This window comes from Giraffa tippelskirchi, chromosome 4, assembly GCF_054371585.1.
Source record: "Giraffa tippelskirchi isolate mGirTip1 chromosome 4, T2T-mGirTip1v1.2.pri, whole genome shotgun sequence".
Classification (NCBI taxonomy): Eukaryota; Metazoa; Chordata; class Mammalia; order Artiodactyla; family Giraffidae; genus Giraffa; species Giraffa tippelskirchi.
Genome location: NC_137278.1, coordinates 41,398,270 through 41,425,346, shown reverse-complemented (window position 1 = coordinate 41,425,346; position 27,077 = coordinate 41,398,270). Strand labels below are relative to the sequence as shown.

Genomic DNA, 27,077 nt, shown 5'->3' with positions numbered 1-27,077 from the left:
AGCAAAGTTCTACATTTAATGAAATGAGCTACCATTAGTTTTAGACTAAGTGAAAGAGTGAAATTAGTAAAAATTAAATTAGAGAATATCTTTAAATGAGTAAAATTTCAAGAATACATCTAAGCAAACAGAAATTGCTGCTGCATTGCCTAATAAATGTTCTCTAACTTAATAGATGAGAATAATAGTCAAACTGGCCTATCCAAGCATCGCAAGCAGTTAACTTTATTCCATTGTGTTGAAGGAAGACAATGGTCCCCTCACACAGTTCTATTTATGATTAAATTGCTTATTATGGCCATTTCCCCCTAAGAATAGCGCAATGATTAAATGTCAGCCCAGCCCCATTCCAAATTGGGGAAATCCAAATAACCAAGGCTTTAGCTAACAAATGTTATCTATTTTAGAATTTAATAGTCTCAATGCACAATCTCAAAATAAACTTTTTTGTAAAAACAAAGATTTCCAGTTTCTCCATATTTTTATGGTGAAAAAATTAGTCTTTGGTTGAAATTTTCTGAGTTTAAGATTATTCCAAAGGTACATTTTCCTAGAGAAGTGTAATAAATTCTTAGAAAAGTAAAGTTTAGCCACCTAAATTATGTGGGTGGAGGGATGGGGAGGAGACCAGATACCATCTCTTTATCCTCTTCAACAAAATTATATCATTATATATCTGTGTAAGTTTAATGACAAAAATGATAACATTCAAATGCTATAATCTTCATAACAGGTATAACCCCTTAGTGAAGTTTTGGCATAATAGGTATTAATCTTCTAAAATGAAGTTTGGGAATTTGACTAAAATTTGAGAAAGGCTTTTAAAAATGGCTTTTTAAATGAGATGCATGGAGAGAAAAATAAGTGACTATGTACTGTGTTCAAGGTATTTCATCCCTCATTTGAAGGTATTAACATTCTCAGACTGGTACATACTATTGTCTTCTGAACTGTATCTGTTGCATTTCACAATAAAAAATTACATTCATCTTCACCTGAGTTCATAGAGTTGGCTTTATTTTAGAGCACCTGCTTTCATTAAAGTCTAAGCACATGTAAGAAAATGCAAATACAGTTCCTAATAAGCACTCTTGGATGGGAGAGAGGTTTTTAACAAAATTTCTTTGTCTTGTCCCTTCCAGCAAATACCATTTTGCTGTTTCACAATCTGTGATGAAAGTAAATAACCTTCTAGGTGATGAACCAAAGAATACCTTTTGTGAAACTTGTGGTCATTTAGTTGGATTAAAATGAAATAGTAGCTGGTGTTCCTTTATTTTTTTCTTTCCATTTTTTAAAATCTTACCAGCCTGTGAAGCGGAGAAGGAAATGGCAACCCACTCCAGTATTCTTGCCTAGAGAATCCTGTGGACAGAGGAGCCTGGTGGGCTGCCGTCTATGGGGTCGCACAGAATCAGACACGACTCAAATGTCTTAGGAGCAGCAGCAGCAGCAGCCCGTGAAGGGGCCTTCCCAGGTGGCGCTAGTGGTAAAGAACCCACCTGCCAGTGCAGGAGACACAGGAAACGTGGGTTCGATCTCTAGGTCAGGAAGATCTCCTGGAGAAGGGCATGGCAACCCACTCCAGTATTCTTGCCTAGAGAATCCCCACGGACAGAGGAGCCTGGAGGGCTACACTCAATAGGGTCTCAAAAAGAAATCCATACTGTAGAAGGTTCAATATAGCAGAGTCCATGAAGGTTCCATTCTTGCTCAGCTCTCTGTCTGTCCCCTCAACACCTCTCTATCTCCAGAGCTGCCCACTGACAGTATGGGTACTACCTTAGTTCCCTTCCTGCACTTTCTTTATGTACTCACATAAGTTTGTGTGTGTGAGTCTGTTTAAATGTAGCCACACCTATACACTTGTCTTCAATTTGCCTTTTCCTCAAAAACATGTCTCAGAGATACAGGAAGGTAAAAAAGGACTCTGTTTGGTGGCTGTGTAATATTCCTCAGAACAGATATATAAGAATTGTTCTGCCATTCTCCATACTAATGAGCATTCAAGGTCATGTCTAACTGGTCACTTTTAAAGACAATGCTGAAATGAACATTCTTGAACATGTTCTCAAAGTTTGGTGTTTGGGCTCTTGGGAGCCTTCCCTCTACAACCCCAGGTCCTTTTGGGGGGGTTCATGATGGCAGAACTATTTTCACATATTAATGCATTTTTGCTTTTTCATTGTGCTGCCAGCCCTGCTAATGCTGCAAAAGGAACAGTGGGTAAAACTGCCGTGCTGAGGCTCAATCAAGGCCTGGCAGCGGCACCAAACAGCAGCAAAGCCACTGGATTCACTGCTGGCACACACAGTGGGAAAAAAGTCAGTTTTATGTAGGGTTGTCCTTGATGAAGCAGTTAAAAAAGACTGAAATCTTGACCCATGAATATACATCTTTCATTTTGTGTGATGAAATGGATGTACACATAACTGGATTCTCCTACCATGTCTACACTTGATCTGCTGTAATATGTTGCTTTGGTTGAAGGACAAGAAGAAACTCTGGCTTTGCACAAATGCATAGTTAGAAAGGGAAGAGGATCTCTCACAGCCTTTTTTACTTCTGCTGCATATGGAAAAGTGACGACCGTCTCAAGGAAAAACATGCGTAACTGCTGCCGTTGTGAGTTGAACTGCTTTTCTCATGGATCATCAGGTTTACTTGAAAGAACAACCTACAGATGAACTATGGTTATTCACACTTGGGTACTTTTTCTGAAGATGAGCACAGTGAGCCTGTCACCTCAAGGAAAGCGAGGAGATATTTGTTGACAATAATTAAATTTGAACTTTCAAGTGAAAATTAGAATTTTGGACAGCTTGTCAATACTTAAAAAGACTTTTCTAATGACATTAGTGGTGATATTAAGAAATGTGATTTTTTTTTTGATACTGTAGAATTAAGTGCATCAACATTTGGAAGATCTGTGTAACTCAGTAAACCATTATTTTCCAAATGACCAATGCATGATGTCACAAAATCAGGAATGAGTAAAAGATTAATGCAAAGAGAAAGGTAAATCAATGGATTTTAATGTAATAAGAGTCTGAAAAGGTTTCAGAGTCCACATTTAAGAAACTACTACAAACTGAGTTTTGGTTTAGATCGAAGTGTTAATATATCAATGATGATCTGAAAAGGCTATTAAAATAGTTCTACATTTTCCAACTGCATATCTGTGTGAGGCTGGATTTTCTTCATATACTTCAGTCAAAACAGCATATTATAATAGACTGAAAGCAAGAGTAGATATTAGAATCCAGCTATCTTCTACTAGGTTAGCTATTAAAGAGCTCTGTAGAAATGCAAAGCAATGCTATTCTTCTAGTCATTTTTTTTTCCTGGAAAATAGCTATATAGTTATTTGCCAGAAACAATGTCATTTATGCTAACCTACTGTTTTAAGATTTTTAACAATTTCAGTTTTAATTGCTAGTGTAGTAAATAGTAGTAGCTTATAGCTTATCAGACAAAAGCATTTTGGGGTCCTCAATACATTTTTAGAGAGTAAAAGGATTCTGAGGCCAAAAATGTCTGAGAACTGTAGCTATCTATAAAGCTCGGTAAGTCTATTTCCATAGGATAGGGTTTAGATGTAGAACTGCCAAGTGAAAAGGAACATACATTTAAAATTAATATCCTGCCAAATTGCCTTTCAAATAGTTTTGCCAGCTGGAACTCCCACTAAATGTGTGTGGGAGTGCTCACAGACCTGCACTGGAATGATCAACCTTTTAGATTCTCTGATTAATCTTCATAAGGTAGTTTCTCACAGGATTCATTTAAGGAGTAAAAGCATCTAATCCATCAAAATAAGATTCAACTCAGCAATTTTTAATTTGCATATAACTTCTCAGGAAAACTTGACTGTCTCTAACTTACAAAAAGTAACAACTTTGTGAATGAATACTTGGAACACAGACTTTTCCCATAGAAACAACGGCATCAACACAAGTTCACAGGTGTCCACACAAAATTCAAATAACAATAACAAAAACCAATGTGCTGAATTCTAGAACTGCACTACGTTGGAAAATCTATCGACAACACGCTTTCTATCAGAGAAAGTACTTCATGTCCTGGTTGGAATACTGAGAACTCTGATACTATCCATTCTCTGTATTCCAAAAATGATCTCCAAGTTCTCCTTGCCTTTCCACTACCAAGGGCGGGGGCGGGGGGCGTCCTTCAACAACCTGTCCTGTTTGCACAGCTTCCAGGAGTATTCATACCCTCTAGTGGGCAGAAGTGATGCATTATGGAAGCTTGGAGGCCAAAGGAGGAGTCATCATTTCACCAAAAGTGTGTGTGTGTGTGTGTGTGTTTTAGGAGTCCAGAATTTACCAGCACGTGAAACTGGGAAAGTGAGGGATGGAAAGACGAATGAGCACACTTGGGTGTATGGGGTCTGACTTAACTACTTGTGATATAATTTATAAAAGTCTCAAAGTGTAGAGTCACAGAACGTACAGGGGACAAGAAGAGGGAGGGAGTGATGGAGAGACATGACAGGAGGGGATGAAGCATACAATCCTTGTGCAACAGCAACACACAACAGAAGCTGGTCCACAGCCAGGACTGCCCTCTTCCATGCCGAGCTGGTATGAAGGGACCAAGATTTAGCTTCACAGTGAAATGGTCCAAGAGCTGTCTCCGATGATTACGTGCCCTAAGACTGGGGAAGTGGAGTCTTCCTGGAGCACTGAGTTTCCCCACTACCAACTGGAAATAATAGTATCCTCCTCCTCTAGAATGTGGCAGGAAAGTAACTGAGATTATTTACATAAAGGGCCTCAAACAAAATTGCAGAAGTTTACAATTATTATGTTCAAGCCAGTGATAAGGAACAAGTTTATAAATGTATCTATAAAATGAAGGGGCTGAATATTAATAGACAATCTAAAGGCTATTTCAGGTTGACATATTCTAATGACAAACCATAGAAATACCAGGAAAAAACAAACCTAAAAATATATAACTGTTCAGGTAAGACAATCTGCTAACATAAAAGTAGTTAACAATATAAATAAAAAGGAAAAAGTGAAAAAAAAATTTCCATCAAAATTTTTGCAGGAAAACAACACCAACTAAAATAAAAAAGGCAAGCAACAGATTATAAAAATATCTGCAGTAAAAATGGCAGATGAAGATGATTATTATACTTGGAGGGCATATGTATCAAGGAGAATAATCAGGCCCCAAAAGGTAAATATGCAAAAGACATTGACAGATAATTCACAGTGTTTAACAGAAAAACATTTGATCTTATTGCTGATCAAAAATAAGATACCACGGTTATCCTAATCAAATTGGTAAAGATTTAAAATATTTGAGCCTCAATGTGTTAAAGAAAATTCTCGTATATGCTGGTAGCAGCTCTTTGTATAAGTATCAAAAGCCATAAAAATTTAACCTCCCCCCAAATTATTCCAAGTAGACAGCAAGTGTGGAAAATGCAGGGTAAGGGGGAGAGAGACAATCTTAATATTTGCCACTAAGGAGATCATCAAATAAACAATGGAACATCAACCTGATACCAGCAACATGGAAAATTTCTTATGAGATATACAAAACTGTTTATGAGCTCTGATTACAGCTAGGTAAAAGTAAAAATATGCACAAAGGGAAAAAACTATACCAAAGGGTTAAAGGTGGCTGTGCACATGTGACTTTGGCTCAGTTTGGGTTCAGGTCAGTCGTGTCTGACTCTGTGAACCCATGGACTGTAGCCCGCCAGGCCTCTCTGTCCATGGAATTCTCCAGGTAAGAATACTGGAGTGGGTAGCCATTCCCTTCTCCAGGGGATCTTCCCGACCAAGGATCGAACCTAGGGTCAGGGCGAGAGGCAATCAAATACTTGTTTCAGGTCCCCAGATGGGACCCAGAACAAGGAGTCTTTCTGAATCTTAGTTTCTTCAGATATAACTACACAGGCTAGGATACAATGATGTACCTTAACTGAAGGGCTAGCATTGTACTTAGCCCCTAGGGAAATGCTGGATTAAAGGGTACTTCACTTTTTTTTGGTTAGTGTATAATGCCTTTATTGTGAATATCTAAAAAATGAGAATGTTTTAACTATTTGACTATTATGTAAGGAATTTCTTGAATGGCCACATTTCTTAAAATATTCTCCCTTCAAATTTTCATTTTGTTTTCAGAAATGAATCAAGTGTGAAAACACTGTTTCTGTTAATCCATATATAATGTTTAGAAATTGTTCTGCCTTATCTATTTTGTAACCTTTATAAACCCTAAGAAGTGGTGGCAAAAGAAGATTCAATTTGTATACCTAGCACATAAAACTCAACAGATGCCACTGTTAAGGGTCTCAAATGTACCAGACACATTCCTGTGGTATCTTTGTATTTTCTCTGTTGGGGTCCTGCACATTTTGAATCAATGGTTGGCTCTGGAGTATACATTCCAGGATCAAACACACAGAGGACCATGTTCTTCCAGGTCCAAGGCCACCAATTAAAAATAGACACTCAATTTTCCTTCATATCATAGATTCCTTCATAACAGAACTGGACATTCAATTCATTCATGAAAATGTATGTTATAAACTATCAATGCCCCCATCCTTGTGAGATCATGAGTACTCTCCAAAGTGCATATTTTTAAGCATACAGAATTATCACAGAAGTGTAATGCCACTGCTTTCCATTACTTTCTTTCCCCAAATATGTTTTATTCATTAGCTTATGAAATAGAAGCTGCAGTATCTTTAAGATAAACATTAATTTAGAAGTAACAAAATTATCAGGACGACACTTCCTCTTTGCATTCTACCTCTCAACAGCCCGGCCTTGATGGCATGCTCCATGAATAAACCCAACATTTAAAAAAACTCTTGACTTCACAGATCACTACAATGTGATTCATAATAAAGAACATACTTCTGTTTTGAACATCTTGTTACAGTGAGAGAAAGCTTAATTAATCAAAGACGCAAATAAGACCGCCAAATGCACCACTTCTAAGCATCTGAGTTATATGGTGTGTAGTAGAAAGTGACTTCACTGGAAAGCCTGGGTTAGGTTTTGCAATTTGGTGTCAGCTCTGGGAGTTCTATCTTTGGAAGCTCTTGCAAGATTTTGAAGTCAGAGAAAGAAGGGGAAAAATACCTACAGGAAAAGGGCTATGATTTAACATCAAGAAATCAGTCGTTACTATTTAACCCACGCGTTGACGTCTGCCATTACCAGTTTGTCTTTCTGTCGTTCACCATGGATGAGAAAGCCGCTTCGTCCATTGCCTTCGGGGTGCATGACCTTACAGACCCCCACACGACTGATCCCGCCTCCTTCCTGTGGGAACCATCCCCCGCTGGAGTCATCTCTGGTCATAACCACAGCCTTGACACGCACAATATAGCTGTCACTAAAACGACAACAACAAGAAGAATGGGGCATGACAATGGTCTGGAGCTGAAGGATGTGTTTCACAGAGCAAGGCGACCACAGCCAGCATTTTGGGGACTCATCAAAAGAAAATCTATGCCTGGCAGCAACCTTAAAAGGTAACCCATGTCAATGTTCAGGGAAAAACCCAAACTCTTAAACTCAGTATAAAATTTAAGTTAAAAAAGAAAGATGCCCAGTTGTTAAAAAATATTTGTGTGTCTCTGAGGATGTATGCAAGCATAATATTCTCCAGTTTCCACGTGGAAGTATTACCAATAAAATGAAAGAACTGCTATCTACAATTTAGTATCTTGAAGTTAGAAAAGACAAATCTATTAACATAAGAGGACACTATGGTTTCAACCCTTAAAACTTGGTTTATAATGAATGACCATGGTTTAACATTTTATAAAGCTAATAATCTGATTTAGCGCAAAAAGAGAATAACCCACCCCCAAATCACAAATTCACCATTTATACAGGTGGGAAAATATTTCAATTCCAATATCCTTTACACATGTGAAGCCTTCTGTTTATGACTTTATTTTTTCCAGTCTAAACTTCAATTTCGCAATAAGTTCTTCCGCACATTGGCCAAAAATCCTTTCTCCTCCAGAGACCAGCTCTAGCTTTTCATTCTCCATCACTTTTTGGGAAATTTACAAGGCCATTAAATTCTCTCCTGCTGTTTTCTTTTTTGTTATAACATTCCTTTTTTTAATCCTTCAAACATATATTCCCAACTTCTGTATGCGAGGTGGGTACCAGGTTCTAAGGAAACAAAAATGCAGAAACACAGAACCCTCTCTATCTACCCCCCAGACCCAGTGCTCAGAGCCTGACCAAGCACCCTGCAATCTGCTGGAGACCACTCAGACCACCCCTCTGCCCCACAGTCCTCACCTCACTCACAAAGCCACCCAGGTTCCCCACCACCCCCTGCAGCTCATCCACTACTGTGACCCAACTCCCCTCCCATGGTGCCCCTGGGACTCCAGAGCCAACATCCCTTTTGCTTCCTCAGTCCGTCTTTTCACATTTGTTTTTATTGTGCTAAAACACACATAATGGAACATTCGCCATTTGAACCATTTTAAGTGTATCAGTTCGTGGCATTAAGCACATTCACACTGTTCTGCGGCCATCACCAGAACATCAACCATCCATTTCCGTAACTTTTTTCATGGAAACTCAGACTGTGCCCATTCAACAGTAACTCCCCATTCTCCTCTCTCCCAACCTCTAACAACCACCATCCTACTCCCTATCTCTATGAATCTGACTACTCCAGGTATCTCATGTAAGTTCCTTTCACTTAAAAAAAAAACTATTTCTTTATTATAATTTGCCTACACTGGGTATCAGTTGCAGCATGCGGGATTTAGCTCCCTATCCAGGGATTGAACCCTGGCCCCCTGCATTGGGAGCATGGAGTCTTAACCACTGGACCACCAGGGAAGTCCCCCCTTTCACTTTCTTAGCCAGAATGAAAATGTGCTCTGGCTGAGTCACGTGGTGCACTCTCGTGGCTGCCTTCCTTCCCCGCTGAGCCTAGATGGTGGGTGGGGGTATTCACCTCTCCTGCAGGCTACAGGGCTCTCTCCAGTTCCTCGGAAGCTCACAAGTCTGACCATAGACCTCCTGCCCCTACCCCCTGCATTTCTTCAATCTTCTTCAGATCTCTGGGTCACGTCCCCTCGTTCCTTGGAGATGTTAGCAAGGGGGCTGACTGTCCCTCCATTTCTTCATCATGACCTCTGGTATGATTCTTCATAATTGCGTGATTCACACCTAGGATCCTTCCAATCCGCTGACCTCTCAGTTTCTGGAACTCTTCTCCTTCGATATCCTTGTCTTAGCCACTCATGCCTAGGTCACTCTCTTGACCTTGTCAGTCTTCAGCATCCTACACCCCAGCCACCACTTCTCAACAGTGCAGTTCACTCTCTCTAGATTCCAACCATTTGCCACCCCACTGGGGCCAACGATCTCTTGTGCCCTATTCTCTACACGCTCATGTTCTCACTTGGTTCTTTACCCAATTTAAATTCCACGGTCTGTTGTGATGCTCTCGTGCAAAACCTAAATGTGTTTGCCTTCTCTTTGCTCAGTGAAGTTGCCTGGTGAAATCCTACCATCCACTTAACTCCATACCTGCCCTCAGGCTGCAGCACATACAGGGAAAGACCCCACTCTACTCTGCTCATAGGTCTAGTTTTGACCACAAAACCCGAGTGTGTCCACCTAGCATCCTGCTACATTTCCCTGATCCATCCCCAAGAAAACTGCTTCAGAGGTTCTCTTGCCCTCGCTCTCTTAGATGATGGATGAGCTTGCTTTCATTTTACTATGAAAATAGACCCACTCTGAAGAGACCCTGCACTGGCACCCAAGAGCATGCCTACTACTCGGTACCAGTATTTGCTGCCTCTCCCCCTTTAACTGTGGCTAAACCATCCCTGATCCAAGCTAGGGCTAACAACAACACTTAAATATTTTCTATTTGCTAACAGTGCCCTAGTTCACATCTCTATACCCAGACCTCTTCCCTAGGTTTCTGATGAGTAATGCCAACTGCCCTTGGGATTTCTCTGCTTTTGCATCTAGCAGGCACCCCAATTAACACATTTTAAGGTTGAACTCATGATTCCCGACACCTCTGACCCTGCTGGTTCTTCCTTTGGAATATGTCCAGGACACTTCTCCGACAATTACAACAGCCTTCTAACGGGTCTCTTTACTTCCACTCTTGCCCAGCTTTCTAAGCAAGTCGAAAGGTAAGTCAGATTAAGACAGTCTATTCAAACCCTCTCACAGCTTCTTATATTACTGAGTAAAAGTCAAAATCTAGGGCTTATCTTACTCCCCTTCAGTCCTGCTGTCCTTGGTGGTCCTCCACATTACACACCCTACCCCAGGGTGTGTACTTGCTATTTCCTTCACTTCTAACCCCATTTCCCACACTTCTCTCCACACACCAACTAGGCTCATTTCCTTCTTTCATTCCCATCTCTGTACAAGGTTATTGCATCAGAGAAGACTTCTCTGTCCGCCATGTATAAAGGAGCACCCTCCACCCCTCTCTTAAACCTTCTCATTGTGCTTTGTCTCTCTTTGTGGTTGTTCAGTCGCTCAGTTGTGTCTGATGCTTTGTGACCCCATGGACTGCAGCACGCCAGGATTCCCTGTCCTTCACCATCTCCCGGAGCTTGTTCAAACTCATGTCCACTGAGTTGGTGATGCCAGTCAACTATCTCGTCCTCTCCTCCCTTTTGTCTCTCTATGTGCTACTAAATCAACATCTGCCTATTTGTCAGCCCATTCTGCCCAATTAGAATGTAAACCCTATGGGGGCAGGCACTTGGCCCTTCCTATTTACTGCTGTATCCTGAGAACATAGAGTGATGTCTGATACGTACTAGGTTGTGGAATGATGAAGTTTAACAGACAATATTTGTAAACAGGCTCAAAAAAAATATTTGTAGTTAACAAAATCTCTGAGAAAATACAGTGTTCAATACTCATTTGCTTACGAGCCACAACAACTTAACTGGGATAGGCTAAAGATTTCCTTTTTATTAACAGGAACACTGAATTTAAAAAGGCACATGGTTTCTATCATTAATCCACTCACCTCAGGATTCAACATGCATATTCCTTTAGATCAGAGAGATTAAGAACATTTGTTTAGTTACATACAATTTGAAAATATGCTCCTTCTCCTTCCCCATTTATTCTAGAAAGATTAGGGGTTTCCAGGATGTGTCATTCTCCAGTATGAAACAGCTTTCTCAAATCTGCTATGAACATACTGCGGGTTCATCCCGACAGGAAATGGCCAAGGTGAGTAACAGAAACTCTATACATCTTTTGTTAAAGCACGCTTTTACTTTTTTGGTTGCAGCTGTGTGCTTTTCTCCTTTCCTTTGAAGGGACTAAGTAAACATGAAAAAGGGAAGTTTGCATTACTTATGTTAGTGCCATCAGCTGATTTCCAAAAAGCATTTTTTAAAAAAAATTATTCATCAAAAAAACACCTCAACCCTGCCTTCCAGAGTGGAGGGGTGGTGCATTTTGGCCTTTGCTTATGCTCTGCAGCATCCTCTTTCTTGCCCTGACTTCTCTGATGCCCCTTCCTGAGGGCAGAGCTCTCTGTGATGTGCTGTGTATGTCGGGGGTGAGGTGGGGGAAAAGCCCCCATCTCCTCTGGCAACAACGCTAACAGCCAGCATTAACTGAGGCAACTGGCTATTTAAAACAAGGTAGGGGGATAAAGCGCCGCACTAAAAGCTGCGAAGGATGTCTGGATAACCCAGCTGCATGGCTGCACGCCAACTGCTTCCTATCTGTGGTGTGTTTACGTTATCCAGGCCCTCACCCCACCCGGAACAGAGAGGACAATGAACTCTCCTACCAGAAAGATATGAAGAAGGTACACTCCCTTCCCACCTTCCCTGCCTCCTTCTGGAAGGAATTAAACAACATGTTTAGACCAGATGTGGGGTTTATTTGTGGGGCGGGGGATGCAGCAGGAAAGGCAAAAGCGGATTCATTTCTTCATTTGTACAAGGAAAAAGCTGCTGGTATGCTTAAGAAATTTTCCCCAAAACGGTATTGTCAAAAACAACCACCACCTCATGCTTCTGACAGTTTCAGCTATTAAACCAGTGTAACTGATGAGGACCTGGTGAAGTTCCAGGCATAGGTCCAAACACCAACTGAATGGAGCCCTAGTGTCTGAACTTGAGTTAAACTGACCGTAAGAATCAATGTCATTACACAGGGAAGGAGAAATATAGTATGACAATCCTTGTATGTGGAATCTAAAAAGAAATGATACAAAGGAACTTACAAAACAGAAACAGACTCACAGACTTTCTCACTCACAGAAAGAGAACGAACTTATTATGGTTGCCGGGGGGTGGGGAAGGGATAGTTAGGGAGTTGTGGATGGACATGTACACACTGGTATATTTAAAATGGAGAACCCACAAGGATGTACTGTGTAGCACATGGAACTCTGCTCAGTGTTATGTGGCAGCCTGGATGGAGGGGAGTTTAGGGGAGAAGGGATACATGTACATGTATGGCTGAGTCCCTTCGCTGTTCACCTGAAACTATCACAACATTGTGAACTGGCTATACCCCAAAACTAACAAACAAACAAGTCATTACAAGTGGTGTCTGACCAACACCCAAACACCACCATATTCTTTAGGTGCATTTTGAGTAATATTGGCTTTTCCAGATTGAGCTGGGGATCTGACCAAAGGTGGTTCCTTTGATGACTAAGCTTTATGGTCCCCACATGTGGCCTTATTTGTAAAAACAGGACTTGCTGTCTTGTGATCACTCAACATGGAGCAGACATAGGTGACATCCTTTGGTAGGGTGGGGAGGGATAGAAAGAACAAGTTCAAAGCTAAATTATTTTGGGGTGCTGATTCCCGGGGGGCACAAGTAGTTTTAGATCTCAGGCCTTTATGTTCTAATAAGTTCTCCTCAGAATAAAAGCAGGCCTTGTCTGGACCATATTACAGAAGTAAACAAAGGAATTGTAGGAAATGGTGATGAGGCATCATCATGTCTGTAAACCATGTTTAGAGCCAGACGCGTCAGCACTGCTTTGGCCTCCTCAGTAGCTGAAGAAGCCTCTATTTTGAGCTTCAGTTTCCTCATTTGCAAAAAACAAAAAGAGGATACCTCGCTGGGATGTCCTGAAGGTTAAAAGCAGTAATCGAGGTCGAGTGCCTGACATGAGAAGTTTGGTCGATTGTAATCATCGTAATTATTTTTGCTGAAAGGCTGACTTTAACTACAAATCAGGTCCTTTAATGGAGAAGGAAATGCAAACCCACTCCAGTATTCTTGCCTGGAGAATGGACAGAGGAGCTTGGCAGGCTACAGTCCATGGGGTCGCACGCACACACGCACACACAGAGGCTACAGTCCATGGGGTTGCTCTCTCTCTCACACACATACACACACACATAACCTTTACAGTCCATGGCGTTGCACACACACAAAGGCTACAGTCCATGGGGTTGCTCCATGGGGTTACACACACACAGGCTACAGTCCATGGGGTTGCACGCGTGCGCACACACACACACACCCTTTACAGTCCATGGGGTTGCACGGGCGCACACAAACACCCCCTTTAAAAACCATCCTCCTGGGAATTCCCTGGCAGCCCAGTGGTTAGGAAGTCTGTACTTTCACTGCTGAGGGCCGGGGTTCAACCCCTGGTCAGGGAGCTAAGATCACCGTGCTGTGCGCCCAAAAACACAACAAACAAACAAAAACAGAATAAAAGTAAATTCTCTTAAAAAAAAAAAAAAAAAGATCAGCCTTCCTAACCACCAAGGACTGGGTTTCCTGCCTGCCTGCCTTTTTCAGCTGTCAGAGAACAGAGTGGCAGGGAGGCTGTCAGACCTTGGACAACAGGGGGAAACCCCAAATGGACCTCCAGCAATTATTAATGCAAGGCAGCTTTATAAAGAACAGGTTCGAGTCTTTATTTCAGGCACACCTGTAGAGGAGAAGCATTCCATCTGCCATCTGGGAACTGGCCCTCTGCTCCGACCCCTCCCCCCTCGGTTTCAGAGATGGAGCCTGGAACTTTTACATCCTCCATAAATACTCCCCGCCCCCCTCCTTAGCCACCTCTTATCTGATTACAGGGCTCCTTTATCTCTCCATTATGCTAAACATACATTCACTTCCTCCCGGCCCTCTTTTCCATCCTTCTCCACTTCACTAGACCTTGAGAGGGATTAGCAAGGATCGCCGCCTCTCAGGCTCCCTCTTGGCCCCAGCAAAACCCCTAGCTGCCAGCTGAGCCAAATATAACACCGTGTCCTGGGCTGGGGGTGGGGCGGGCACTCTTCATTGCAATCAGCACCCCCCACCACACCAACCTCGAGGCTTCCTTGTGCTTATCGATTTAGAAAAGCTCTCTGAGTTCACCAAATTGTGTGTGTATATATATATATTTAAAGTATTAGGTATATGTATGAAATATAGGTGCATAAAATATATATCTTGTCATCTTTTTAAAAAGAATCAACAGACTATGTCAGCAGGATCAAATGTGCTAAGAAGCCAAAGGTATGGCTCATATTCTATTTAAGTGGGTGGTGGTTTCTTGAGTTCTATTAAGCATCAACTACTTAAGAATTTTTTTAAAGTGCTGTCCTGGTTTTAGAAATGTATATAATCCATACTTTACAGGCAAGGAAAGCTGTACAAAACGGGAGTTTTATGCATGGCGATAATGTGGTTTTTCAGCTCTATTAAGACCCCTGGAGGTAGAATACCCCTGGAGGTAGAACTGCTTCAGTTCAGTTCACTTCAGTCGCTCAGTCGTGTCCGACTCTTTGCAACCCCATGGGCTGCAGCACGCCAGGCCTCCCTGTCCATCACCAACTCCCAGAGTCCACCCAAACCGATGTCCATCGAGTCGGTGATGCCATCCAACCATCTCATCCTCTGTTGTCCCCTTCTCCTCTCGCCTTCAATCTTTCCCAGCATCAGGACCTTTTCAAATGAGTTAGTTCTTCACATCAGGTGGCCAAAGTATTGGAGTTTCAGCTTCAACATCAGTCCTTCCAATGAACGTTCAGGACTGATTTCCTTTAGGATGGACTGGTTGGATCTCCTTGCAGTCCAAGGGACTTTCAAGAGTCTTCTCCAACACCACAGTTCAAAAGCATCAATTCTTTGGTGCTCAGCTTTCTTTAGAGTCCAACTCTCACATCCATACATGACCACTGGAAAAACCATAGCCTTGACTAGATGGACCTTTGTTGGCAAAGTGATGTCTCTGCTTTTTAATATGCTATCTAGGTTGGTCATAACTTTCCTTTCAAGGAGCAAGTGTCTTTTTATTTCATGGCTGCAGTCACCATCTGCAGTGATTTTGGAGCCCCCCAAAATAAAGTCAGCCACTGTTTCCACTGTTTCTCCATCTATTTGCCATGAAGTGATGGGACCAGGTGCCTGCTTACTGTCTAAATTTGTATTGTTAGGCCATTACAGGCAACAGTGATAAGAAAAGCAGCTAGAGATGTAAGACCTGCAGGAGCCAATTCTGGTGAAGGCACCAGCTCTCCTCTTAAATACTAATGAGCAGCCACCAAGAAGCAGAGAAGGAATTTTCTGAACATTAAGGAAAATAATTGGTTTACATGAAATCAGAGTTGGGAGAGCTAAAACACGAGCTAAGGTCACTCAAGAAAAAGGCTTCCTCAGTTACTTAACACCCATGAAATCAGCCATGAGGTACACTTGATGGAGAGTTGTCTTAGAAACTGCCCTACCCCATTATCTGCTAGTAAAAGAATCCATGTACCTTGAACAGGTACTAACAACGTAATTTTGGATGACGCCAGGGCCCTCTGCCAAGGCACCAGATTTACCCAGAGAAGAAAGCAGGCTCTTCATCCAATCTTCATTGTGTCCCTGCGTTTCTGAGACGTTGTAGCTCATCTTGTCTAATCCCCAAAAGATTACAGCAGCACTTTTATAAGTTTTATCTTTGTTATCCATTTATGTATTTTGAAAATGGCATGTAATGAGTTTTCAGAATGGAACCCCAGTATGTAACATGATACCTGGAAGGTAGTGGTGGTGGGTGCTTGCCTTGCAACGACAAGGGGCTATAACCTTCATACAGGAACTAATTAGGCTGAAAGCAGGAGGTTTCTGCTTATACAGTGGAGTGTGAACAGGTCCTCCTTTACTAGTGCTGGGCTCAGAATCTGAGGAGTGAAGATAATTAGAAAATATTTTAGGGATCCCCACTTTATTTCTTTTGGCAGGAAGCTTGCAGGATCTTAGTTCCCCCATGAAGGACCTGAACCCCAGGGCATGGCAGTGAAAGCAAGGAGTCCTAACCACTGTTAAGTGAAAGTGGAAGAGTCGTGTCCAACTCTTTGTGACCCCGTGGACTATACAGTCCATGGAATTCTCCAGGCCAAAATACTGGAGTGGGGAGCCTTTTCCTTCTCCAGGGGAATCTTCCCAACTCGGGGATCAAACCCAGGTCTCTCGCGTTGCAGGCGGATCCTTTACCTGCTGAGCCACTAGGGAAGCCCAAGAATACTGGAATGGGTAGCCTATCCCTTCTCCAATGGATCTTCCTGATCCAGGACTCGAACTGGGGTCTCCTGCATTGCAGGCAGATTCTTTACCAACTGAGCTACCAGGGAAGCCCCTCCTAACCACTGGACTGCCAAGAAATTCCATAGGAATGAGAGGGTAACAGGCAGGAAGGCCAGGGACCTCCAAACGGAGGAAATAGGCTGCAAGTGTCAGACATTTTTCTCTCTCTAAGGGGCAGGAGGAAACAAACTAGTAATAAATTTTTTTCCCTTCTCTATACAAATTTAAAAGAGGTTTCTCTTAAAATACTGTGTTGCCATAATGACACCTGGTTTCACCTGAAGTTAACTATTCTCAAACCTTGAGTTAACCAATGCATTTTTCTTATGGAAATATTTGTCTTAAGCTATGTTAATGTACTATGCATTTACCCCAAACTGTCTCCAAGTCGGTTCCGCCTAATGGCTCAGAACCTACTTGACAAACCAGTATGTTAAACTCAGACATTGTTCCCCTCATCTATGTAAATGAAACTATTTGTATGGTAATATGCCTTTCTACAAATTTCAAGTCAATCATTTTATGGTCTGGTTCCAAGATTATCCCAAAATGCATCTTATGGATAAGGGGCCGCCTGGTGCCATTCTGAGTTTTAAGACATTCCTTTCTTTCATTAACAAACTGCTAGTGGCTATATAACATCCAGCTGAAGACTAGCAGGGGGCACTCTTTCTGCCCCCTTCTGATGCTATGTCAGAAACTTTTTCTATCTCTTTTATACTTTAATAAAACCTTATTACACAAAAGCTCTGAGCGATCAAGCCTTGTCTCTGGCCCCAGATTGAATTCTTCTCCTCCGGAGGCCAAGAATCCCGGCGTCTTTACGTAGTTCAGCAACAACCTTTCAGGAATCCCTACATTAATTCTGCATCATACCCAGTGAGTTCTGCTGTCCTGCAAGGCCACTGGAGCCCTCCTGTCCAAGTTCCACCCTGACACTGAGGGGGAGGTATGGGCTTGCCCCTTCTCATCCTCACATGCCCCATGTAGGTCCAGCATCTTTGTTGTTCTTGCTACCTAGCTACCCTGAAGCGTATAAATAGACCACCTCACCCACACACTGTTTTCTAGTGCACATATAAGGGGTCATTTTCTCTATTATTACGAAAAGCATTGCCACACGATTGATACTTGAAATAGGAATGATTCTTAAATTTAATAATTTATAAATCATTCTTTAGAACCAGTCTGAGCAAGCTGAACTTTATTAGACATGGGCCTCTAGTACTTTTATTTTCCTACTGAAATTTTAATACTAGTGTTTCAGTGATTCAAAATAAATGCCAATGCCTTTGCTTATAATATTATCTGCAATTTTCTCCTTTACGTTACAATGTGCTGTGAAGAGATGAGTTTTCCAGTCTCCAAGTGCTACCTGACACTTTCAGGCGACAAGAGCCAGAGAAACACATGAACCGAACATCTCTACCTGACACGTGAGGCTGAAACACACACCCCGAGGACGTCCACGGGCATGGACTCTGCCGGCTGCCCCAACTGGAGGGTAGCTGCTGCTCACGTGATCCATAATGGCCAAGAAAAGGAAACGAAGCAAAGACACAAAGGAACAAAGATCAAGGCTAGAAGTTAAACATGTGACCTTGATAGAGGCTTAAGAGGCCTGGGAGGAAATAGTTGAGGAAATTCCAGAGACAATTAGGGGTCCTCTGACATCCCTGAGGCCTGGAAACACTGACCATGGAGCACTCCGGTGAGCTAGAAACACAGCTGGCCGAAGCAAGTTAGAGCTTCTGGTGGCCCCCATTCCCTCGCCTCAGTAACACCCCCAATTTCAAGGGCAAACCTTTCCACACTGTGAACGGGAGGCGATGATGCACACGGCAGTGCCCAGGTGTGCTGGAGGTGACCTTATAAAAACACTGCTTTGGGGGCTTCCTTCTCAGCAAGATTTACAAAGTAGTATCAGAATCACTCCACTGTACTGTCTTTAAAACACAATTTAAAATTTAACCTCTAAGCTTTTATCACCTGCAGTTTGAGGAAGCATACAGCCTCCACAGAGAAAGAGTGATTCAGCTAGATTCTATTTCTGTGGCTCTTGACTTTTTTTTTTCTTTTGGAAAAATCTACTTACCCAAACCTTTTGATTTTACTTATTTAACATATCCAATGCCTTAAGGATGGAGCTATAGTTCTTTTTTTTTCTTCAGCCAAAAAACCTTTCCTGCCTACATTTAAATTCAGAAACCACAAGAATACTAACTCTATAATATCCACAATGACAGACCACTTCTAACTGAGGCACAATAAAGATAAAGGCATTAGGGCAGTTATGCTAATGTACAACGTAAAACCATAACACTGGGCAGTTTCAAACCTGGGCAGTGAAGCGATAGCTGAAGTAAATCTTAGCACCCGAAAGGCAATTTTAGGAATTGTGTCCAAGACAGATTTTTTAATGGCTCTTTGGCATCTCTCCCTGTGTCAATATAACTTTCCTGAGTAACTACCTCTTGAGGTGAGTAATGCTCCCTGCTAGGAGAAGACAGGCCTGGCTGAGGTCAAGTCTGGAGAGATGGGGCAGGACCAGCATGGTCGTTCATCGTCAGAAATGAACAATCAGTGAAGAAAGTAATCATTTTTTCTTGAAATTTGAAAACGGTTTGCTCTAATCTCTACTCGTAGAAGAAATCCTAATTTCCCCACCCTTGCGCGTCCAGGCAACTGGAGATTCCTGGTACCCCATAAATCCTAGGTGGATTATCTGGTTGACTGACCACTGGGACATCTGTATCCTTATCTGTCAAGGATCTATGCACGCATGCTAAGTCTCTTCAGTCGTGTCTGATTCTGCCACCCCATGGACTGTGGCTCATCAGGCTCCTCGGTCCATGGATTCTCCAGGCAAGAATACTGGAGTGGGTTGTCATGCCCTCCTCCAGGGAATATTCTCAACCCAGGGATCAAATCCTCTTACGTCTCCTGCATTGGGAGGCAGGTTCTTCCCCACTAGCGCCACAAGGTAAGCCCTTCAAGTATCTACACTGCAGGTAATCACCTGCTGCTCTGGATGCATTTATTGTTTTCTAAGACTTTTTCTTTGTTAATGTGGACCATTCTTGCCGGGAGCCAGCTCACGAGATCCCCACTCATGACAGGGTCATGAGGGAAAGGACTGATTTGAGCAAGGCTTCTCAGGCCTCAGGATTCTCGGAAGGCTGCCTCAGCGCTCACCTTAAAGATATCTGTCTTTCTGATGTTTACTATAATAAACCTCTTCTTATTTTCTATGACTTAGGCAAAAGGCCTTTCCTGATTCCCTTCTAAAAAAGATCATTCTGAAACCTCAAATCAACAAGGCCCCTGAATGGTAGCACCCTAAATAAAATTATCTGGGATATAGAGTATGCTGATCTAAATTCCTTTTGCTAACATATTGGTGTGTTTAACAAATGTACCTGTGCCTTTGGAGCTAATGTGCATAACTGCTCCCTAGTAATAAAACAGCATTGAGAGCCTCCGCACAGAAAGCCCCTATGGGCACAAAACCCTTCACAGGAAAAAAGGCTTGTTAGGAAATACAAAAAATATTGCTTTGTGAAACTGTTGCTTAATCTATATTTACTCACTATGTTTTTACTCTTAACATATTTAGCGTATATAATGAAAGCATAATAGCTAGGGATTTATATAAGTAGAAGTTTAGCTTTAATACAAATAATAAGACAATTGTTGATTTAACTGATGATTCTTACTTAGAGCTGAATTTCAGCTTGCTGTTCTTTGACTTTATGGAACTACATTCTTTTCTGTTAAGCTCAAGGCATAGAGTAAATTACCAAAAACAGGTTTTACCTTAAAATTTCCTGTTGATGAATTCTTTCCTGATGTGCCCTATACAAAAGTGTTCTGACTGATCAACTCTTATCAATGGAGAGTCACAAGGTGTTAGCAGGCCACCAGGCCAGAAGATGATGTAAACAAAATGAGGCTTTTTGTAACTAAAGACATGCAAACGGCTTCGATGAGGGTCGAAACTGCTGGCCCATTGAGCTAACTTGATAGGCCCATTAAGATATACCCATTAAGCTAAGTTGGTATCTCCCTTAAGCTAAGTTGGTATGTTCCTTGAGCCAAGTTGGTATGTCCCTTAAGCTGAATCGGTTTGTCCCTTAAGCTGAATTGGTATGACTCTATACTTTACATTTGTTTCTATGTACCACTAAAAATATAAAAGCTGTCTTAAAAACAATAAAGTTGGAAGACACTTGGAAACACCGAGACTCGCTGTGTCTTCTCATTCGTATCGCCGACGCCGTCCTTCCTGAGGGAACCCCTGGACCTGCTGGAGCTGGACTCCGGCACATTCTTTTTTTTTTTCTAAGTCTTTATTGAATTTGTTACAATATTGCTTCTGTTTTTATGTTTTGTTTTTTTGGCCCTGGGGCATGTGGGATCTTAACACACTGACCAGGGATTGATCCCACATCCTTTGTGCTGAAAGGTGAAGTATTAACCACTGGACTGCCGGAGAAGTCCCTGGGATGTATTTTAAATTATTTTTGAGTTTAAAATACTGGCTCTAGGAAAGTAACTCATACTACCCTCCTCCACCAACAAAAATTCTTAGAATTAGAAGTAAATATAATACAATTAAAGCTTTTTTTTTTTTAATGTACAATTCCACTGAACTCAACAAAGTTACAAAATTTTTGGTAAAGACTTCTTTTTAAAAACCCAGCATCAAACAATTCTCTGGGATGTAACATCGCTAAAGACAATTATATTAGCATGAGGGGGATAATTCCGATTTAAGCTCTTTCAAGGCAAGTCTCCTTCACCAGGCAAGGCTGTCAGACCCACCTGAATGTGGCCCCAGTCTGCCTAGACTTCTCATTCCTTTTCTCATTCCGGGTACATTCAGGAACTACATAGGCTGGCTGTAGACAGTTATTGAAATAACAAGATAAATATATCGATGTAGCTGTGTTTTACTTTTTTAATAGGTAGATCTAATGATTGTCTTTATTTTCTCCCCCCAACTTTAAACTTTTTTATTTTTTATTGGGATATAGCTGATTCCTTGGTGCTTCAGACAGTAAAGAATCTGCCTGTAATGCAGGAGACTTGGGTTCAGTCCCTGGGTCAGGAAGATCCCCTGAAGAAGGTAATGGCTACCCATTCCAGTATTCTTGCCTGGAGAATTCCATGGACAGAGGAGCCTGGCAGGCTACAGTCCATGGGGTTGCAAAGAGTCGGGACACGACTGAGCAACTAACTAGCTGATTAACAATGCTGTGGCAGTTTCACAGCAAAGGGAGTCAGCCATACACATACATGTATCCCTTCTCCCCCAAACCACCTCCCATCTAGGCTGGCACATAACATTGAGCAGAGTTCTATGTGCTATACAGGAGATCCTTATTGGTTATCCATTTTAAATATAGCAGTGTGTACATGACCTTCCCGAAGTCCCTATTTTAATGTTGATTCTATCATAGGCTTATACACAGATTCTCTAACATGGCTAACATGGGTATTTTAAGTCCACCTAAAACATTTTAGGAGACTATAGTGAAATTTTATCACAACAGTTTATTAACATTCATGGCAATCAATGGTGATTTCTGAGTTACTTTCAAAAATCATTAAAACATGAACAATTCTGATATGAATTGCTGCTGCTGCCAAGTCGCTTCAGTCGTGTCCGACTCTGTGCGACCCCATAGACGGCAGCCCACCAGGCTCTCCCGTCCCTGGGATTCTCCAGGCAAGAACACTGGAGTGGGTTGCCATTTCCTTCTCCAATGCATGAAAGTGAAAAGCGAAAGTGAAGTCGCTCAGTCATGTCTGACTCTTCGCGACCCCATGGACTGCAGCCCACCAGGCTCCTCCGTCCATGGGATTTTCCAGGCAAGAGTACTGGAGTGGGGTGCCATTGCCTTCTCCGACATGAATACACCACTTTAAAAAATGAAATTTATTTCATTCAAACCAAAATAGAATGAATCTACTTACAGACTAAAATGGTTCTGTCCTAAAGGGTGAGTTTCAGGGTGATCATACAGTGCTAAGTGGGGAGAGAGTTCTGGCAGGCAAGAGGCCAAAGTCTGAATCTCGGTTTATGATTTTGCTTTTATTGTCTACAGCTTCGCTGAGCCTGGAGTTCAGTGGAGTTCATAATTAATCAAGATCAAAGGATTACCAACTTGAAACAAACAAAATGACCCGCTGCTGAAGAACCCTTTCTTCTACTTTTTTCTCCGAAAGCAATAATTTTCTTTGACTTTCCCTCTGTTTTACACACCCTTCCAAAAATGGTATTTACGATCCACATTTAAACCCCCAAAGGCCAGCTAATGGAAATGTTAGGTTATTAAACAAAATTAACTCTCACCACATTAAAGTACACGTGTAATAGAAAAATTGGCGCTTCAAAACACAAATGGCAAAGGGAGTTGTTTCAAGTTAATAATCTCCAATTCAGGTCTTTAAATTGCAGCCCTTGAACTTCCGCGCCTGACTTTCTCAAAAATCTTCGCTTTCTTTCTCAACAAATTTGAGAAAACAAAAAGGAAGAGAGAGCTTAACGATCACATGCTGAAACGGTTAGGGAGAAAGCTCACAATATCGGCAACTTACTTTGAAATGCATAAAAAAATAACATGGCATCTTGGATGGACTAAGGGAGGGAGGGAGGGATAGATGGATAGATGGATGGATAGATTATGTTGTGATAAAGAAGTAACAGTCAAATGCTGGTTGTAGGCTGTAGTATTGACTGTATAACTCTTTCAACTCTTCTGAACACTTGGAGACACAGGAGAGAGAGAAAATTTATAGTGTTCTATTCCATGGACAGAGGAGCCTGACAGGCTACAGTCCATGAGGTTGCAAAGAGTCGGACATGACTGAGCGACTAACACTTCATTCTAGATGGAGATCAACACTAAACCTAGAAGATGCTGATAATGGTAGTGAAAAGTCTGGTCACTTCTCCTCATGCTATCCAGGACACATTTCCCATTTTTTCACCTGCCACCTACCACTCTCCACTCCAAAGCAAACCATGGCCAAAAGGTTGTGCTCAGTGGCATCCTCTTTCAACCCGATAGACTATAGCCCGCCAGGCTCCTCTGTCCACGGGATTCTCCAGGCAAGAATACTGGAGTGGATTGCCATGTCGTTCTCCAGGGGATATTCCCGACCCAGGGATCAAACCTGCATCTTCTGTGTCTCTTGCCTTGTGGCAGATTCTTTACCCACTGAGTCACCTGGGAACCCTGGCCAAAAGGTTAGGAAACTACTTTATCAACCTATGGTAGTATGAAATTCTAAACCTACAAAATCTCTTACAAGTCAGTCCTTAATAAGACCTGTTCTCAAAAGGAGGTGATGATTTAACCCACAGGGAGGAAAATCAGCATGCTCTGTTAGTGACAGGCAGACTGGATTATGATCCACTGAACATGGACACCATTTCAGGAGGCAAGAATTACCAATTCATTTAATTCCTTTTCTCCTAGAATTCTGCCACCTCCCTCATCAGAGATGAAAAAACGAATAAACAAAAGCACATGTGAAGCATTTGTTCTCTCTAAAGAATTCTAGATCGCTTCCATTCCCAGATGTGTAGAGGTGGGCCTGCAGGGGCAGTTCAAGTCTTATCACTAGCTGCCGGGAGCCAGCCCATGAGATCCCACCCATGACAGAGTCATGGGAAAGAGGAATGATTGAGCACGGCTTCTCAGGCCTCAGGGATTCTCGGAAGGCTGCCTCAGCGCTCACCTTAAAGATATCTGTCTTTCTGATGTTTACTATAATAAACCTCTTCTTATTTTCTATGACTTAAGCAAAAGGCCTTTCCTGATTTCCTTCTAAAATAGATCATTCTGAAACCTCAAATCAACAAGGCCCCTGAATGGTAGCACCCTAAATAAAATTATCTGGGATATAGAGTATGCTGATCTAAATTCCTTTTGCTAACATATTGGTTTGTTTAATAAATGTACCTGTGCCTTTGGAGCTAATGTGCATAACTGTTCCTTAATAATAAAATAACATTGAGAGCCTCCACACAGAAAGCCCCTATGGGCACAAAACCCTTTGCAGGAAAAAAGGCTTGTTGGGAAGTGCAAAAAATATTGCTTTGTGGAACTGTTACTTAACCTATATTTACTCACTATGTTTTTACTCTTAACGTATTTAGCCTATATAATGAAAGCATAATAGTTAAAAATTTATAAAAGTTTGGCTTTAATACAAATAATATTAAGACAATTGTTGAGAGCTGACCTTCAGCTTGCTGTTCTTTGACTTTATGGAACTACATTCTTTTCTGTTAAGCTCAAGGTATAGAGTTGAAACTTTCTATTGATGAATTCTTTCCTGCTGTGCCTGATACAAAAGTGTTCTGACTGATCAACCCTTATCAATGGAGAGTCACAAGATGTTAGCAGGCCCCCAGGCCGGAAGATGATGTAAACAAAATGAGGCTTTTGGTAACTAAAAACATGCGAACGGTTTCGATGAAGGTCAAAACTGCTGGCCTATTAAGCTGAATTGATAGGCCCGTTAAGCTGAATTCATATGCCCATTAAGCTAAATTGGTATGCCCACTAAGCTGAATTGGTATGACTCTATACTTTACATTTGTTTCTATGTACCACAAAAAATATAAAAGCTGTCTTAAAAATAATAAAGTTGGAAGACACTTGGGAGACACTTGGAAACGCTGAGACTTGCTGTGTCTTCTCATTCACATCGCCGACGCCGTCCATCCTGAGGGAACCCCTGGACCTGCTGGAGCTGGACTCCGGCAACTAGCCAAGAGCCACACGAATTAGTTACACACCTTTAAAGCCAGAAAGAATCATGGAAACCATCTATTTCAGACCCCTCACTTAGATGGAAAAATTAAAGTCCAGACTGGAGAAGGGACTTTAAGGTTACTGGCATTAGGGACAGATAAAGGACTAAGATCCAATCACTAAACAATCTCTACCCCAGACCTCCTACGCTTTGTTTTAAAGAGGTCCAGAATTATGGCAAAGGTCTCCTATCTCAGCTAGGTTGTCTAGAGTATATAAGAGAGGTTTTTCTCATGGGTCTCTTAAAATACACAACTAACTGTTAAAAACATCAAAGAGAAAACAAGAGGTATCACTAATAACATGGCCACGTGCAGAAAGAGCAGAGCTGGGGGGCGGGGCTGGGAAGTCCTCCTTGGTTTGGCCAAGTTTCACACCAACAGAGGCAATTCTTGTTTGGATATCTACATGGTGTAACTAGTGCCCTAAACAAAAATGACCTCTGTGGCTAACCTCCTTCTCCCTCCTGGCTGAGACAGTCCAGACTCTTACCACTGAGTCCCAATTTCTCATGTATTGATATAAAATGAGGGGGAGGGGCCCAATGACCTTTGAGGTCCCTTTTCATCTTTGGCCTCTTTTTAACTTTGCATTAAAAAAAACCACATAGCCAAGGACTTCCCTGGTAGTCCAGTAGTTAAGACCCCACGTTTCCACTGCAGGGGGCTCGGGTTCCTGATCCTTGGTCAGGGAATTAAGATCCCACATGTCAACAGGCGTGGCCACAAAGTAAATAAATAAATAAAACAAATAAAATGAAGTGTTTAAAAATAAACTGTGTTTTTAAAAAGCAAAACAAACAAACAAAAAATACATGGCTGTAAAGTCATGTCAGAGGGGTTAGGAAATATTCTACAAAAGCGTATCAGAAAACTTTCAGCAGTAAAATGCAACTGAAACCATCTTTCGAAGTGAAGAAAAAGTCTGAAACCACAAAGATCTGAAACCATGACAGATGAACAGATATGTTTCCTCACTGCAAGTGGTATTATGCAATTATAAAGTTCCCAGGAACAAACTTGGTTTATTGAAGTACTACGAAAAAGCAAGAAAATGATGAAAATTGAGTTTTAATAAGATCTTTGGGTTTCCCTTGTGGCTCAGATGGTAAAGAATCCACCTGCAGTGCAGGACACTTGGGTTCGATCCCTGTGTTGGGAAGATCCCCTGGAGGAGGGCATGGCAACCCACTCTAGTATTCTTGCCTAGAGAATCCCCATGGACAAAGGAGCCTGGCACGCTACAGTCCATGTGATCAAAAACAGTCAGACACAACTGAGCAACTAAGCACACACAATAAGCTCTTTGAACAAAACAGGCACAATCTAGTTATCTAGCTGGGTTTACACATCCATGGATGTGAGAGTCTCCTTAGCCACATGGAAGAAAATCTCCAAGACATACTTATGGAGCAAATTCAGGAAAAGAAGAGAAGAGGGATCTGCCTCTGTTTTCCCAAATGGTTCTTCCTACAAGCTTTATCATTTGACCCAAGACAGTTGCTCCAGTACCAATTTTTCTACTTTCAGAGAGAAAGGGGGACAATGTTAAGAAAAGGTAATGAAGCAACTGCATAGCTTAGAGATGGAGAGAGACATTTACTTGTAGACCTCTGACAAACCAACACTGTGTACTTCACATTTCACATTGGGGCCCGGCTGCTTCAATG

At 41.8% G+C, this 27,077-nt stretch overlaps 1 protein-coding gene and 1 long non-coding RNA gene across 3 annotated transcripts in view; both read right to left on the bottom strand.

The window, feature by feature from the left end:
- SPRED2 (sprouty related EVH1 domain containing 2) overlaps window positions 1–27,077 on the bottom strand; it is a 132,868-nt gene that overhangs the window by 27,396 nt on the left and 78,395 nt on the right. For both annotated transcript variants that reach the window (XM_081588304.1, XM_081588303.1), the window contains exon 2: window positions 7,212–7,389. In XM_081588304.1, the coding sequence (XP_081444430.1) occupies window positions 7,212–7,355 (144 nt within the window). In that variant the 5' untranslated portion in view covers window positions 7,356–7,389. The remainder of the gene's footprint in view (window positions 1–7,211; window positions 7,390–27,077) is intronic.
- LOC145544924 (uncharacterized) lies at window positions 18,695–26,383 on the bottom strand. Its single transcript, XR_014081726.1, has 2 exons — window positions 23,705–26,383; window positions 18,695–19,451 (listed from the first exon to the last, which is right to left on the bottom strand). It is a non-coding gene; the product is annotated as an uncharacterized LOC145544924 (long non-coding RNA).